This window comes from Oreochromis niloticus, linkage group LG14 (genome assembly GCF_001858045.2).
Source record: "Oreochromis niloticus isolate F11D_XX linkage group LG14, O_niloticus_UMD_NMBU, whole genome shotgun sequence".
Classification (NCBI taxonomy): domain Eukaryota; kingdom Metazoa; phylum Chordata; class Actinopteri; order Cichliformes; family Cichlidae; genus Oreochromis; species Oreochromis niloticus.
Window position 1 is genome coordinate 25091896 of NC_031979.2, and position 18079 is coordinate 25109974.

The 18079-nt window shown below is 41.5% G+C and overlaps 1 protein-coding gene across 1 annotated transcript; it reads right to left on the reverse strand.

Annotated features, from left to right (window-relative positions):
• Window positions 1-2830: 2830 nt before the first annotated feature.
• On the reverse strand, window positions 2831-7075 carry LOC100691962 (extracellular calcium-sensing receptor-like). The gene is made up of 8 exons (XM_019367161.2): window positions 6584-7075; window positions 5857-6151; window positions 5465-5754; window positions 5008-5303; window positions 4475-4683; window positions 4109-4330; window positions 3894-4017; window positions 2831-3783 (listed from the first exon to the last, which is right to left on the reverse strand). The coding sequence occupies exons 1-8, from the start codon at window positions 6880-6882 to the stop codon at window positions 2879-2881; spliced, it is 2640 nt and encodes an 879-aa protein (XP_019222706.2). The 5' UTR covers window positions 6883-7075; the 3' UTR covers window positions 2831-2878.
• Between the last annotated feature and the right edge of the window lie 11004 nt (window positions 7076-18079).

Genomic DNA, 18079 nt, shown 5'->3' on the forward strand with positions numbered 1-18079 from the left:
ATAGATGTTTACATCAGCGCTGTACTTTGCACTGATCAATCGAACAACTACAACTGTTATAACTTGCAAATTACTTTTCTCAGTTTATATATACTAACTTATTGGAAGTGACATGTCTACTTTTTAACACACAGGTACAATACACAATCTGTACTTTTCTAATTATTCTAAATATTCTTAACTATTTAAACATCTTTCAGTATCCTACTCTGTTTGCACACTACAACCTGGGTTTACCACTTACCTGTACTTTAATTTTAATAACTGTACAGTACTATTTTGGTAACTATTGTCCATGATGTAAATATTAGGGGTGCAACGACACACAAAATTCACGGTTCGGTTCGGTTCGATACTTTGGTGACACGGTTCGATATTTTTTCGATACAAAAAAATGTTCATGCCTTTTTAATTTATCATTTATTAAAATTATAAATATACATTTTAACTCAAAAGTACAGTTTTTAAATTTAATGTTGCTGAAACAACAAAATAAAAAAAATAAATCTATCTGATCGAGAAATCACTCATCTTTGGAAAAGAGAGTTTATTACAGAGAAATGGCTCTTTCCAAAATAAAAGCCATACTATACGCTTCTTCTGGGCTATATTCTCAGCAGCATATTAAACATATCAGGTCCCCATAAGGAGAATCATGTGCTAAGGCTGTCTAAATGACTCGGGTAAAGTTTGTAGCATGCGTGCTTGTTGTTTTTGTCTGCTTCCACTTGTCTTTGCACTAGGATGATGTCGGCGTAAATGTGCAGTCATATTCGTTGTGTTCCCACTAGTGCTGTCAGCGTTAATCTCGTTAAAATGACATTAACGCCATAACGCCCCAAATCTCCGTTAACGAGTTACCGCAGATCGCACCATGCGTGGGGTTGGACGGCGTCAACACGTTAACAAGCTAACTGCGCTAACGCACTAGTTCCCACAAATTGAGCATTGCGTGGCACATCCGACATACTGTTTTACTTTTGTCCATGACGCGCTTACCATCAGGGTCATGCTTCACATGAAAACCAAGATAGTTCCAAACGCCAGATCTGAATGAGGGTGGGGGAGGTTCAATTTCGGGTAGCGTTGAGGCAGTTGCCATGTTGCAACGAGCTTAGCTTCTGTCTTGCTAGCTTGCGCTGCGCTCACTGGATCTGCACTCGACAGTGCAGCCTAGGCGGAGTAGTCGTTCGCAGATCCACTGAGCGCTCACGACGATCTGACGATTGTCAGAAGAAAAGTTGATAAAATAAATAAAAAATGTTGTATTGTTTGATACATATACCTACCAAACCGAAAGCACTGTATCGAACGGTTCAATATCGATATGAGTATTGTTGCACCCCTAGTAAATATGTATATTTTGTGTGTTTTCATTCTATGTTCTGTGTCCTGTTCTGTTTCTATATGTGGTTTTTTGCCGATGTTACAACCAAACTTCCCCCTGTTGGACAATTAAAGGATTATTCTATTCTATTCTATTCTAATCTAATCTATTCTATTCTATTCTATAACAAACTGGCCATGGCTAACCAACTGGACATAGTAGTGGTGGACAAGCAGAGCTCTAGGTGGCTTTTACTTTGTAAAGAAAAAATGGAAGTGTCTTAGTTTTACAATACTAAATTATTAGTATAATAATTTATACTAATAAATAATTTCTTAATTATAAAATAATTAAGAAATCTAAAACAAGTATTATTTGACATAAAACAATTTCCCTGTTTTTGTTAAAAATGTCCCTTTTTTTGTTCACATTTCAATTAATTTCCTGTCGTATTTCATTGAATGCAAACAAAGAAACAAACCAAAAACAATGAAACAAAAAAACAAAAGCAAACAAACAGTGATGGGTCAGTATTTGCTATATAATGGTAATAGATAATGTTTCTGTTGTTTGACACACAGCACAGATAAACAGTAACAAAGATTTCATGTTTATATGCAATACTTTGTAATAAACCAACCCTTTTCTGTATCTATACACCAGAGGACTGAATTTGTCACTGTGGTAAGGTCAAAGTACAGTTCAAACTCAGTCTAACTTTCAATCACTTTTGCTCATTTATGTTTAAATGACATATGTACACCTACCACCGTGGTTAAGTAGCCTTAGAAACAAATAACTTCAACATATACATGCACTTTGGGCTTGTGCATGACCAGTGTACTCCAGCACTTAAACAAATAGAACTATACCTCTGCCTCTGGAACTCACTATACTTTAAACCCTGGTTAATACCCTAACTATATGCTGTGCTTGAGTGAACACTGATTTAGAGATTGGTTTAATGCCAGGGCAGTCTTTTGTTTTGTAAATGTTGCTGTGCTATTTTCTGGTAGGTGAATTTGTGGTAGGTACTGCTTTGCTTTGGGAAGCTACAGCCGTGTGCTTGCTTGTGCAACATTTAGATGTGTGGTAAATTTCAAAGTAGCATCCACATGCAAACACAGGGTTTCCCAGTGGAAAACAGTGAATTCATCATAATTAAATTCCAGGCATAAACATATACCGTGGCAAACTTTACTCATTTCACATTACATTTATGCTGGTAATTTTTCCCTTAGCTTTTGATACAGATGGAAATGCAATGGTATCTAACCACCGAGAAAAAACTCTGAACAAAATCATGTTTACATGGGAACATGAATTTATTTAGTTTCTTAACTTTGGAATAATTATTCTTACATTAAGAAATACAGGTCTAAATAATGTATAATTGAATAACATTGTATGTATATTAAGAAGTTTTTCACAGAAAGAATTATATTTATTTAATTTAAATAACAACTAAAACTAAAGAATTTTATTACGTACTATTATGTAAACTGTAAAATGTCTGCTTGCAATAGTAACCATTTTTGAACCAAGGATATACTATGATTGGTTTTTGTTCATCAAATTTTTCTTGGTGTTCTTCTCGGGCTTAAACAAAATGATAAAACACTTTGGAGCAAATATACACATTATTAGTCCAAAGCTGGAGGCCAGAATGGCAAAAATCTCCACAACTACAGTGAATTTCCCAGGAGAACTGACATATGCTGGGATAAAGGTGATCCACACTGCACAGAATATTAGCATGCTGAAAGTGATGAATTTGGCTTCATTGAAATTATCAGGTAATTTGCGGGCTAAGACAGCTAAAACAAAACAAAAGGCAGCAAGTAGGCCTATGTAACCGAGCACAGCCCAGAAGCCTACAGGAGAGCCTAAATCGCATTCCAGTATGATTTTCTCCTTGTATGTGGTTAGATTTTTAATTGGGAATGGAGGGCTAAGTACCAACCAAATAGTACATATTAAAACTTGAATGAAGGTGAAAGACACAACAGTCATTCTTTGTTGTGGAGGACCAAACCATTTCATCACATTGCTTCCTGGAAGTGTAGCTTTAAAAGCCATTAAAACCACTATAGTTTTCCCAAGTACACAGGAAATACAGAGCACAAAGGTGATGCCAAACGCAGTGTGACGCAGCATGCAGGACCAATCAGATGGTGCTCCAATGAAAGTTAATGAACATAAGAAACACAGAGTCAGTGAGATGAGCAGCAGGAAGCTCAGCTCAGAGTTGTTGGCCCTGACAATTGGAGATGTCCTGTGATAAAAGAATACAGCCCCAGTTATGATGGCCAGACAAGCACCAAGAACTGAAAATGTAGCCAGGATGATCCCTAGGATGTCTTGAAATGAAAGAAATTCTACAGGTTTAGGGATACAAGTGTCTCTCTTTGCATTAGGCCAGAACTCTTTGTGGCAGGGTAAACAATCAGCAGAATCTAAATGGAAAGAATAAAGAAAATCAGAGAGGGCTTCTTGTAAAATATTCAGTGTTACAGACATTTGCCATAAAGGCATTTTAGGAAATATAGAAATAATTCTTCTCTACCTGTAGTATTACTAATCTCGCCCTCAGGACATGGTATACAATCATAGCAGCAGATGGGTTTTCCTTTCTGCAGCACTTTACGAGTTCCTGGAGGACAACTGTCACTGCACACTGACACTGGCACCTGTAAAAGACATAAAAACAGCAGAATAGATGTAATTATTACACAGCTGTAACAATTCCATTCTTTAAAGTTTAATTCAGATTGTCATTACTTTTGTGGTACCCTCCATCCAGGTTATGTTTCTATTGATCCGGAACTCCTGGCCCACTGGCAGTGAAGCATCGTAAAGCCCTACAGATACCATTTTAACATCTCCACTTTTACCTTTTTGCCAGTTAACCAGCTCATAAATTGCTACAGGATCCCCATTATCATTAAATGACATGTCATAACCGTTTTGAGAAAAGTTCACTGTTTTCAGCTGATTTAAAACCTGAAAGGATCAGGCAAGATGAGAGGGGAGAGGAAAAAAAGAAAACAATACTCTGTAATAATTTTTACTTTTACTATTAATAATTAATTTACATTAGCATTTTAATATGGGTAATGAAGTCACCAGAACTGATTTTTGACTGACCTGTTTGGACTCTAACCTGGTCAGTTTGTCACACTGAGATGTGACGTTTTTTCTCTGACACACTGCATTATGAATGGCATGTGATATTGCATACACAGCCTTGTACACCATGTTAGTAATTCTAAGCTGAGATGTGTCAGTATATGGGCTTTGGAGATTCTGTATGTCTTCTTTTCCATCACACACGTTATTCTTTGTAGCAGCAGCACCTACAGATACAGAAAGACAGGGCAGATGATTTCACCATTGAATGAAAAATTTTAGATGCCTTCTCTCTGATACATGTAACCAATTATCTTAACACTCAAACTCAGATTTGACAAAGGGTTAAAAAAAAACACATTAGAACTAAAATACTTGAACTTGACCTAAAAGTCTTTATATCAAGTGAGATTATTTTCACTGATGCATCCTTTTTCAAATTCATATTTCATTATTTTGTGGAAATGGATTTGCTCATGAAGCAGCAGCAGACTTTATAACACCATGAGTTTGTCAGAGTAATTTTAAAACTAAGAAGAACACTTTATTACTTTTTTTCAGTGTGCAGTTGAATGCATCCTCCCAGAACTCCGTAAGCAATGCAGAGGCTGCTACTTGAGAGGGAGACAGATTTAGCAGGAAATCTCTGAGACCTGGGATTAAAGACTTCTGAATCCCAAATCCAATGGCCCCAGCACAGAAACTGAAACTTGTTAATTCTGGGCTGGTTACCCATGCCTCACTGCCTATCCACTGGCGAGGTGGGGAAGGCTCACGTGAAAGCTCCTCCAATAGGATTGCCATATCCCCTATAGCTGCAAATGCCACAATAACCATAGCTGTAGACCTTGAGAGACAACATAACACATTAGAAGCTTTTTTGTTTTTAACTGTGTAAAATGCAAAGTATCAATCTCAACAACTTACTGTGGAATATGTCACCACAAAACATTTATTTATAAGAATGTAAACTAATCTCCACACAGTTAATATTTGTAATGTGGAAACCTGCGGATAACATCTGCTACTCTCTGGATCCTGCTATGTGGGTTTGTCCGATAGAAAGATACAGAGTATTCCACACAGATCCCCTCTTTTTGTGCTGCTTCTAGAAAAGATGCCATGCCATTATTTCCATAATCCGAATCTGATCGAACAGCACCTATCCAAGTCCAGCCAAAGTGTTTTACCATCTTGGCTAGTGCACCAGCTTGGAACTTATCACTGGGAATTGTTCTGAAAAAATTCGGGTACTGCTGCTTGTCAGACAAGCATGCACATGTGGCAAAGTGGCTCACCTAAAGCAAAAGAGGAAACAAAACTCTTTCAATGACAGCACAATCAAAAATAATTCACATCCATATTTTCAATCTAAAGTTTCCAGAAATTCAAATATTTACCTGAGGAACGTTAAAGGAACTGATGACTCGTGACAAGCTGATGGATGGTGTAGACCCAGACTCACCAACAACAGCCATCACCATACCAGATTGGGAGCAGTTATTGCCAATGTAAAACACAGGGTCCAAGCTATTCAAAAACTGAAATGCCACATGCACCGCCACAAGCACAGATGCACACGAGTCATAGATCTGATACCCGAGTTTGATTCCAGGTAGCAGCTCTGTGCTGTTGTTAATCTGTTCAATGGCAAAGATCATTGCACGTGAGAATCGCAGCTCTCGAGATTCCATGCTGGAGACACACAATTATGTTACCGTTAGAATTTAGCCTACAAAGACTTAGGTCAGGTTAAATTTCAGGCATTTTTGGACTACGGTCAGATGATCACTGTAATTTATCTTTTGATTAAAGGCATGAAAGCGTAACCCTGAGCAATTTATTATGAGAAACTAATGTAAAATACAAACAGGAAGTCAAATTATTTTTATATAAAAATATAAAGTAACACATTTATAAAGCAATTGCTTAACACACTATATAATTTCAGTTTTGAAAACAATAAGCAGAATGTCTATGGATTACTCAGTATTTTTACATATACTAAAATAAAAACAAAGACTTTTCAGCCCAGTACAAAAGCAATGCAGCATCTTTGAACATCAGAATATTTAATTGCTACTCAGTCCAACATCCTTTTAGCACCAATTTCTCTCTCTTACTGACCTCCCACTGCATCTTACTGGCTCAGGCATGGTGGTGTAGTTATTGTTAACTGTGTGCACATAGTTGTGAATAGAAAAAATTCCACCAATAGTGAAATCTCCATCCATTGAGAATACAGGTAGACGAGTGCTACCCTGCGGCTTACAATTCACAGATGAAGCCACAGTACCAGCTACAGCCCCTGTAAGTGGAGTCCTCTGATACAAATCATTTAGAGAAACACCCAAGGCAGTAGCTGAGTTCAGGTGAAACAAACATACAGCCAATACCAGACCAATGAAAGCCACCGCTTTCTCCATCCCTGCTTGATGTCAGGTGTTTCTATATAGCAAGCTCGTGTTCTCACTCATTTTTATAGCTCTTCAGATCTACTAGTTTTGGTATGACTTTTCAAAAGATCACGCCCTTACCTAGTAGCCTTTAATTAAGTCTATATGTTCTATGAACTATGGATATAGCAATATGATCATATCTCTGTTTTCCTCTTGTGAACCATTACCCAATTTGAATATCTTTTCTAATTTAAATTTAGATACACATCTAATTGATTGATTTTAACAATAAGATATTCTATGATTTACTGTTTCACTACAAATATTTTAAAAAAAATATTCAGGAAATATATCATTCTAACACTTCAATTCAAAGTTCACTGCTATGTAATTTATATTCAGAATTGTCATTGGCTGGGTCTCTGACATGCAGTGCCAGCATTTTGAATTTTATTCTGTATTATTGAGTTTCTTATGTTAGGTTTGTGATTATTAGTTCATGTTTTATTCTTATTTAGGGCTAAGCTGAGCTTTAGGTTAGCCATCATTTATCATCTGTCTCCTTGATTTTTGTGTTTGGTTTCTTGTCTAGTCAAGTCTGTCAAACTTGTGTTGTCATGTCTATGTCTCCATGTTTCCTGGTTTATTTTGACGGAGTCTTGTCTTCTTTGTCATTGTGTTTAGTTTCACTTAACCTGTGACACCATTATGTTCATTCTAGTCAGCTGTTTTCCCATGTGTTTCCACTTCCCCGATCACCTATTGTGTGTATTTAAGTCCTCTGTCTTCCTTTGTTCATTGTCAGGTCGTCTGTTTTACCTTCATGCCTTGTGGATTCATAGCCTTCATAGTAATCATAGTGTCACAGTTTTCATAGATGTTTCTAGTACAGGGGTGGGCAATCTCAGTCCACGAGGGCCGGTGTCCCTGCAGGTTTTAGATGTGTCCTTGAACCAACACAGCTGATATAAATGGCTAAATTAGCTCCTCAACATGTCCTGAAGTTCTCCAGACGCCTGGTAACGAACTAATCATGTGATTCAGGTGTGTTGACCCAAGGTGAGATCTAAAACCTGCAGGGACACCGGCCCTCGTGGACTGAGATTGCCCACCCCTGTTCTAGTATCACAGTTAGCCCGCCCTGAAAAAAATCTAATAAGTAAATTTTAAGAGCGGACATTTATTGATATATAGTTGCATTTTTGAAACATGGGTTAAAAAATGGACACAGAGCATGTCCATGAGAATGGAGAGATCATGCATACCAGTATAGATGGGTTTGATTTGATTATACTGATGACAGTAAAGTAAAATCTAAAGCCAAAAAACCCTATGTCTGATACAGCTCCAGAGACGTGTCAAAATTTTCTAAATATTCTTCTATTGTGTTCTAGAGATTTAAAAAAAATTATTTTGTTTTCCTTGATTTGGTATTAAGTGTATATTTTCAGATTTTCATGCCATGATCTAATTGGCTACACATTTCCAAACACAGGGTCAGAAAAAAAGAGAAAAAAGAAAAGAAAAAAAGTCTTCGCTCCTAAAACTGGCAATAAACTGCCAATAAACACAAAAACATTATTTAATGTTTTCACTGTTTTTTATGTATAAAACTATATGATGATGACCAGTGTTGGGACTAACGCGTTATTAAGTAACGCGTTACAGTAACTACGTTATTATTGTGGTAACGAGCACGGTAACTAGTTATTATGCCAAAACCAGGAACGCGTTACTCGTTACTGGGATTTAGATAGGCTCGTTACTCGTTACTTCGTGTGGTGGATATCGCGGAGCTTCCACAGATTCAATAACATTAGCAAGTGGCGGAAGCCAGCAGGTGGATGAAGGAAAAGGGAGGCAAGAGGAGAGACCCGAAACGGCCGCCGGTCCGCGTGTCAGGTGAACTGAATTTCAGGTAAGAAGTTATGATCTGCAGTCTATCTGAGTCAGATATAAACCAAGTTTAGGTGGAGTTTATTTTCGGTATGCTGACATTTTCGTACTGCGTGCTAGCTAGCATGACGGAGTTTCTATACAGCTGTGTGGGTGCTATGTTACTGATGTTGAACTTTATTTTGTTCATACGGTTAATTATTAGAGTTGCCAACCGTCCCGTAAAAAACAGAATCGTCTCGTATTCAGAGAAAATATTACGCGTTTCGTACTGAGGTGAAAAGGAACACAGTTTGTCCCGGATTTCAGCTAGGATGAAAAAGACACAAAGCTGAAGCTGCACAGCTGCCTCTTCTTCTCTCATTCTCTCCCGTTTCTACTTCAATCATGAAACTGATCAATGATCAGCTGATCGGCTTTTCTCTCTTGTTTATTTATCGCCCACTTTGCGCCAGAAAGAGGAAACCAGCGGATGTCGCGTTAAACAACAAATTTATTTAATATTAATTTCTAGTATCAGCTGATGTTTGCTGGAGCCACAGCTGTAAAGCTGCTGGTCATGATATCGGTTTGGATATGTGGTGAGAGGGAAACATGAAGATGAAACCAGGAGATGTCCTTACTGAATCATCAGAGCTGAACAGGTGTTGGAGAAACAGGTTTACCTTTTAGGTGACATGAATGAGTTGAAGGGAAGTTATGAACTGTTTCTGAGAGACAAATAACACCAGGATCCTTTTCTAAGTAGCTGACAGCTGGTAACTGTGCAGGGGCGGGTCTAGCAAAGTGTTGCCAGGGGGCCAGGTAGGGCATTAACAGAGAAAGGGGGGCACAAGGAAATACTTTTCTTTATTATTCTCATTTAAAATGTCTCGCTTTTAAAAAAATAATTATCTGAGTCTTACAACAAACGATTGATAGATTGATACATATATACCATCAGAACAGTGTACATCACTGTCACAACAGTGTTTATTTTCATTCAAAGGCTTTATGATTTTTCCTATAATGGTGGGCCGGTCTCTAGTCAAAATGCCCGGGATGATTGTTTTGTCTCAGTCCAGCCCTGTATGCAGCTCATCTGCAGTCTGGTGTTACCTACATCTTCCTATTCAGAAGGCAGAATTTCCAAGTTCTGAGTACAATCGAAAGCACCACGACTGCAGTTTTTGTGTTGGATGTAAAAAGCAGGCTAGAATCATGGCGGCGGTCAACGACGGTCCAGGTGTGGGATTTCTCTCGTGGAAATGTGCACATTATTTTTTCCTTTCTGTTGGTAGGTGGCACAGTGCACTTGTGGCAAGTAAGCAAGCTAGAAGACTGGCAAACTTGCTGGGTATCCAGTTACGGAAGCAACATATTAACAAGAGAATTCTGAGTAAAAGCAAAGTTACTTTCCCTAGTAGCTAGTTACTCTGAAAGTAACGAGTAACTTGAAGTAACTGAGTTACTTTTTTAGAGAAGTAACTAGTAATGTAACTAAGTTACTAATTTAAAGTAACTTACCCAACACTGATGATGACCGATAGAACAAGAATTTATGAACATGGGATGGGATATGAGAATTCCAATTGAAAGCTGCTATAAATAGATTAGTGTATGTATGTTTGTTTCCCTTCTTGTGTTTCATTCAGTCTCCTCTGTTTGTCATGTGTAGTCTCCTTGTCCATTTAGGTTCCCCTTGTGTCTCTGCCCTTTGTCCCTCTCTGTGTTTATATGTATATTTCCCTTTTCCGTTCCCATGTTCCCCTCATGTTCATTCCATTTCTCCTGCCTATCATGTTTATCGATGTTCCCATGTTCCCCCGCTCCCTCTCTCTCCTGTCCAGCTTGCGTGTCCCAGGTTATTTCTCTCCATGTTTCCTGTTTTATTTTGAAGGTCTTGTGCTTGATGTTCAGTGTGTTTAGTTTTGCTTCCAGTGGCGTCATGTTCATTTGTGTCAGTCGTTTCCCCATGTCAGTCATTTCTCTTCAGATCCTGTCTGACGGTTAGACACACTGTGGTCCATGGTCTGATATGATGTCCTCCCAGATGCCATGTGAGTTGTGAGCAATGGCCTCGTTTCCAGGGCCAGTTTAGGGAAGTGTGAACTTTAGGGAGGGCCACGAAGTAAGCTGTCTTGGAGAACCAATTGACAATGGTGAGTATGTGGTTGTTACCTCCAGAGGTGGATAATCCGGTGACAAAGTCCCGGGCTATGTGTGACCAGGGTTGGGACAGCGTGGACAGAGGCTGCAACAACCCAGCGGTCAGCTGGAGGACTTGTTCTGGACGCAAACAGAGCAGGCCAGGACATATTCACATATGTTTTGAGACAGCGTTGGCCACCAGAAGTACTGCTGCAGGAAGGCAATGGTGCGGTGCACCCCAGGATGACAGGTAAATCAGGCCGTGTGTTCCCAATGCAGTACGTGAGCGCAAATGGAAACAGGCACAAAGAGCCGACCTGGGTGTCCATTCCCAGGATCTGGGTCGATCCGCTGGGCCTGGTGGACTCAATCTCCCAAGTGACCCAATAGCGAAAGAAGCTGGCAGAACTGGTGCTCGGTCAGCATTGCCTTCGGTGACTGCAAACTGTCGTGACAAGGCGTCCTGTTTGACATTATGGGACCCAGGTGATGGAAAAATGGAAACGAGTGAAAAACAGAGCCCACCTGGCTTGACGAGCATTTAAATGATTTGCTGACTGCAGGTATGCCAGGTTCTTGTGATAAGTCCAAACAATGAATGGTTGAGCTGTGCCCTCCAACCAGTGCCTCCACTCCTCCAATGCCAGCATGATTCCTGGTCCCCGACATCGTAGTTTCTCTCTGGTGGGGTTAGACGGCGAGAGAAAAAAGCACATAGATGAAGCTTACCATCCCTTTGTTGCAAGAGTACAGCCCCCACCGCAGAGTCAGAGGCATCCACCTCCACCACGAATTGCAGGCTGAGGTCCGGTTGGGACAGGTGCAGCAACAAACTGCTCCTTAAGGCAAGAGAAGATTGATTGGGCCTCAGGAGAGGTTTTACTTGGTTCAATTCAATTTTATTTATATAGCATCAAATCACAACAACAGTCACTTCAAAGTAGTATACAAAGTAATGAGACTGTATTGACATGAAACTGGCACTTTTCACCTTTCACAAAGAGTCTGTTTTCCAGGAGATGCTCAAGGACCTGTCTGACATGGTTCTCATGCTCTGAAACTTACTTAGAGAAGATTAAGATACCATCAAGGTAGGAGAATATGAATGTAATCCCTTAGCACGTTGTTCACCAGGGCCTGGAACATGGCCGGTGCATTGGTTAGGCCGAACGGTATCACCAGGTACTCAAAGTGTCCAAGGTACGTATTGAACGCCGTCTTCCACTCATCATCTTCACAGATCCTTACCAAGTGATAGGCGTTCAACAGGTCAAGCTTCCTGAAAACAGTGGCTCCCTGGAGGAGCTTGAAAGCAGAGGAGAGCAGAGGTAATGGATACTTGTTTTATTACTGTTATGATGTTTAATCCGCGATAGTCTATGCATGGTCTCAAGGATTTGTCCTTCTTCTCGAAAAAGAAGAAACCTGTGCCTACTGGAGATGACGAGCTCTGAATGATGCCTGCTGCAAGCGAATCTGTAATATTTCTTTCTATTGCTTTACGTTCCGGCTGCGATTCAGTCAGTGGGCAACTGAGCTCCAGGAAACGGGTCAATGGTGCAGTCGTAAGGCCAATCTGGGGGTAAAGATAATGCTGTATCTTCCTTTTTTTTTTCTTTTTTTTTTTTTTTACCTGTCCCGTTTGGTTCTTTTGCCATCAGAATTATTGTCTAAAGGCGAAGAAAGATGCCCAACGGATTTACTTTACCAAATGGACCATCCCAGCCTTGCCGTAATGGTCCATTTGATTCACCTTTTATTGTTTATTTTATTTTCACTTGCTGAATACGGGACAGACTTGACTGGGGGAAAGAAAGGGGAGAAAGAAAGGGGGAAAGAAAAACAGCGGGGAAGAGGGACAGGGAAAAAGGGCAAAAAACCAAAAACCAACAGAATAAGCAGACAAAAAATACATATATCGATCACCTGGATCACCTGTTGAGAAAGAAAGAAGAAAGCAAGCAGAAGAAAACGAGAGTAATAAACAACATCACAATGATCTATGGGAATATGACAGTAAATACTAAATATTAAACATTATTGTGCAGCACGTAAGATCGACAGCGCACAGTGTGCTTTGAGGTAAGAGCCAAAAAGGGTGTAGTTTGTGTGTGATCACCTGTGTGTACACCTGTGAGCATGGATGCGCTTGTTTTATTTTTTTAAAGGTTCCTTCATGTAATGATCTGCTAGAGGGTGTGGGGGGCCACTGCCCCGTCCTCCAGGGCATGAAGCAGGTATGGAGGAGATCAAAACTCCAGACGTCCAGAGGCCCCCAGAACACAAGAGACCAGGGAAGACCAACAGAGGGGCAGCCGCGCCACTATCCCAGAAAGAGCTGAGGAGAGTCCCAGATGAGGGGTCACTCAGCAGCCGCGGAGCAGAAGCCAGGGGGGGTTGTAGTGACGTGCCCGTGAGCTCCGCAGCCAGCTGTGCCTGAGTGACCGAGTCCCGGGCCTAGAGGCCGAGGGCACCCCACCTCCGAAGTGGCCCGAGCAAGCCCCAGGCTCCAGGCCCCGATAAGCAGCCGCCGAGGAGTGAGCCGGTGTGTACCTGGGCGCCCACCCCCGGACACAGAGAACCACCAACGCACCAATGTCTGAGGGCGTCCGCCACCGGCAGGGGAAGTGGTGGGGGGGAGATAGGCCTCCAAACCTTGGAGGGCCTGAGATGTCCCCAGAGAGGTGGCATCTGATACCCAACCTGACATATAGACACAGACATACAGGCACACACAGATACAAACATCCATTCCCACCCTCATGCTCTCATAAGCAATTATTCCACACTCAACCAACGCGGAGACAGACATAAAGAGACGCTGTACACACAATCACTCTCCCTAAGCATACTCTAAGAACCGGGTCTAGGTACCCTTGCCCCTGGAGGGGGAAACTGCACCCAGACCCAGGTGGTGTTACCCTTTTCCCTGCGGTGGGGAGAAGCAGACCGCCCCGACTCCACAGCAGCAGGGAGGCCCCACATGCTGACCCCAATGCTGTATCTTTCTGAAACACTTCTGCTAAATCGTGATAAATAGGTGGCACAGAAGTCAAATCAGGTGTTTCGGAATGCAAAGATGGTTTATTGGCAGATTTAGGTGGCGTGGTAGATTTCAAACAGGTCATGTGACACTCCTCCCCCGACCCAGACATGCATGCCTTCTTCCATTTGATCTAGGGGTTATGCTGCTGTAACCAGGGGTGACCGAGAACGAGTAGTGTCTGGGGTGCAGCAAAAGTAAAGAAGCTGATTCTTTCTGAATGGTTAGCGGAAGGAATGAGTGTGACGAGTTCGGTAGCATGCGTGATGTCAGGGAGACGCTGGCAGGATAAACCTCAGACACAGAGAGCATGAGGCAAGGCTTCTGTGGATATGTTGGTGTCCATAAAGCTTTGTTCAGCACCCAAATCGATTAGAACTGCCAGAGAATGGGTTTCGGTCCAAATAATCATTTTTACCGGTCAGCATTAGACGTGGAGGAGAATTCTTACTTAACAGGTCGACCACCAGTACTCCTACCATTACTGGTGGGGGCGCCCTTTTACTTGTAAAGTACAAGTAGTGACAATATGCCCTTTGCGGCCACAGTAGAGGCAGTCACCGGACATCAGGTAGTGATGTCGCTCTGCAGGTGTGAGGTGTAAGCGTCCTGTCTGCATAGGTTTTTCGCCTTCATCACTTCCTTCACGCTACCAGAAATGTCTTGGCTTGGCAGTGCTCCCACTGCAGCTCAGCCCATAATGGACTGAGGGCTCGTAGCCTGTCATCCACCTGAATACAGAAAGACATCAAGGCACCTAGGGAAGAGGGCAACTCACGCATGGTTAATTCATCCTTTAACTCATCGTTTACATTTTTCAATAAGGCTGAGGGCTTCTTGACACCAACCAGTATTTTCGGCCAGAATCCAAAAGTCTATAGAGTAATCCGCCATAATTCTCACAGGAGCACTTCTGCAGGCGTAAGATAAGTGAACACTGGGTGAGGAATCCTGCACATTTGTCAAACCCGCGAACAGCTCCGGTGTGGGTAAGTAACTTTGCATGGATGAAGGTGGAGTGAGAGGAAGAACGGGCCCGTGGCTGAAGCAGAATCTTCCTGTGGAGAAGGGAAATAAGGTGGTAATGTGCTTACCAGCGGCGTCTCCTGCGTGACTGCCTGAGTGAGAATGGCAATTTCGCTGCGCAGATGTGTGAACATTTGCTCGTGGCGGGACAGCAGCACTTCCTGTGCTGCGAGAGCCTGATGGACCAGATCCTGGTCCACTCAGTCCATGCTGGCTGGATCATTCTGTCATGGGACAGAACGGACTCAAGCACAGACTCTAAGCTCTAAGAATAAAAGTCAACAGTTTATTTACACAAAAACAGCAGGTGAAGCTATATACAAAGTGTGAGGGTTCCAGGGATCCAGGGAACAAGGGGAACAGGCTCGTTCACACAATCCAATCCAACACACTCCACACTCCGATCCAATGTTCATTCCATGCTCCTCTTCAGTCGGTCACGCTCTCACTCCATTCACACTACACCACACTGTCAGACTCGGAAACAGGAGAGGAAACTGGGACTGTTCCAGCGAATGGAGGTTACTCAACGAACTTCTGAGGATTTAAAGGACTGTTTTTCACCTGCTTCACTTCTGCTACAACCATCACTACAGTAAGCCGCTCAGGCTTCAGCTTAGGCAGCCGCTCAGGCTTCTACTCAGTCAGTCACTCAGGCTGTAGCGCAGCCTGTAGCTCTGTCGTTAGCTCAGTATGCTGCTCAGCCATTATCGCAGCCTGCAGCTCAGTCATCCATTTTGTTATCTGTTCAGTCATGAGCGCAGTTCAGTTTCCCGCTCAGTCATTAACTCAGTTACCTGCAAAGTCATTAACTCAACTACCTATTCAGCCACCACCTTCACCCGCTCTTTCTATACAACCTGTAAAACCCAAATTAGAATGTATAAGCACAGTCTGCTCAACAAAAAGCAACTCAGGAACAGAGCATCTGGTTTTGTGTTCCTGGACCCGGGCCTTTAGGAAACAGTAAAGTTAAATAGTGTAAAGAAGGGAGCCCACCTGGCTTGCCGTGTAAGGCAGAGGTGTGGTTTCTGGCTCCGTTGCTGGGGAGGGGTGGTGCAGCGAGCTCAAGGGGCTGTGCCCGGCAGGCAGGGCAGCTGTGGGACATCTCCTAATCTAGGGTCTTCCGTATTTCAGTGACGTCAGGACCAGAGAGGTGGGATGACTAGAGCGCGGTTGGTCTGGAGCTCAGAAGATTAGGTCTCTCTTCCAAGTCTCTGTTAGTACATGAGTTAATAGTTGATCAACAAATCAATTTTCTCTGCCTTACAGAAACCTGGTTCCAGCAGGATGATTATGTGCATGCCAAGGGCGCAGTGTGGCAGCATTTTCCCACACCAGCTTAATCAACCAAAGACCATGACAGAGTTTTAATTAATTTGAAAGCCTGATGCTTACCCTTGTCCAACCTAGCTGGAAAACTCAAAAACCAGTCTTTTTTGTTATCATCTATCGTCCACCTGGGCCTTACACAGAGTTTCTGTCTGATTTCTCAGAGTTGATCTGATTTAGTGGTCACCTCAGATAAGATAATTATTGTGGCTGATTTTAGCATCCATGTAGATGCTAAAAATGACAGCCTCAACACGGCATTTAATCTGTTATTAGAATCAATTGGCTTCTCTCAAATGTAAAAGAACCCACTCATCACTTTCATCGCGCTTTAGATCTTGTTTTAAAATATGGCATAGAAACTGATTCATTTCCTAATAACATTTAAATTTACAAAAAGTAATAACACAGGAATGAGGAATGGAATTAATCACAGTAGATGTCTTCCTAAAAGTGTGTAACTGAGTTTAAGAATGTAATTCACCGACTGTTATCATCTTCAATGTCCTTTATTAACACAGAGCCGGGCAGCTACCTGAACTCTGCTCCAAGAGAGGTCGATTATCTTGTTAATAATTTTACCTGCTCACTACGTATGACTCTGGATACTGTAATTCCTGTGAAAAGACAGCCTCTAATCAGAAGTACTTGACTCCCTGGTTTAACTCTTAAACGTGCACCTTACAGCAGATAACTCATAAGTTTGCTGCTTTATAAGAAAGCCCTCCAGAAAACTAGAACATCTTACTATTCATCACTGATTGAAGAAAATAAGAACACCCCTAGGTTTCTCTTCAGCACTGCAGCCAGGCTGACAAAAAGTCAGAGCGCTGTTGAGCCAACCATTCCTTTAACATTAGCTAGTAATGACTTCATGAATTTCTTCACAAATAAAATTTTAACCATTAGAGAAAAAATGACTCATAATCATCTCACAGATGTAACATTATCTACAGCTACTTTCAGTACCATTGATATTCATTTAGTCTTTTTCTCCAATTGATCTTTGAGTCAATTTTAGTAATTACTTCCTCCAAACCATCAATGTGTCTTCTAGACCCCATTGCTACAAGACTGCTCAAAGAAGTCCTGCCATTAATCAATGCTTCAGTCTTAAATATGATCAACCTATCTCTAATAATCGGCTATGTACCACAGGCCTTCAAGCTTGCAGCAGTTAAGCCGATGATCAAAAAGCCATCTCTTGACCCAGCAGACTTAGCTACTTATGGGCCAATTTCCAACCTTGTTTTTATATCAAAAATTCTTGAAAGAGTGGTTGTCAAACAGCTAATAGATCATCTGCAGAGGAATGGCTTATTTGAAGAGTTTCAGTCAGGTTTCAGAGCCCGTCACAATACAGAAACATCTTTAGTGAAGGTTACAAATGATCGTCTTATGGCCTCTGACAGTGGACTCATCTCTGTGCTTATCCTGCTAGACCTCCGTGCAGTGTTCAATACTGTTAACCATAATATCTTATTAGAGCGATTACAATATGCTGTAAGTATTACAGGTACTGCGGTGCAGTGGTTTGTATCATATCTATCTAATAGACTCCAATTTGTTCATGTAAATGGAGAGTCCTCTTCACACAGTAAGGTCAATTATGGAGTTCCACATGGTTCTGATTCCGTTTGCATTACACGTTTCCCTTAGGCAGTATCATCAGAAAGCATAGCTTATATTTTTACTGCTATGCTGATGACACTCAATTTTATCTATCCATGAAGCCAGATAACACACACCAATTAGTTAGACTGCAGGAATGTCTTAAAGACATAAAGACCTGGATGA

Coding starts and splice junctions, on each gene's coding strand:
- LOC100691962 (XM_019367161.2), bottom strand. CDS start 6,882: ATGGAGAAAGCGGTGGCTTTCATTGGTCTGGTATTGGCTGTATGTTTG. Junction 6,152..6,583: donor CCAGTAAGATGCAGTGGGAG/GTCAGTAAGAGA, acceptor GTGTGTCTCCAG/CATGGAATCTCGAGAGCTGC. Junction 4,018..4,108: donor GGATGGAGGGTACCACAAAA/GTAATGACAATC, acceptor TGTCTTTTACAG/GTGCCAGTGTCAGTGTGCAG.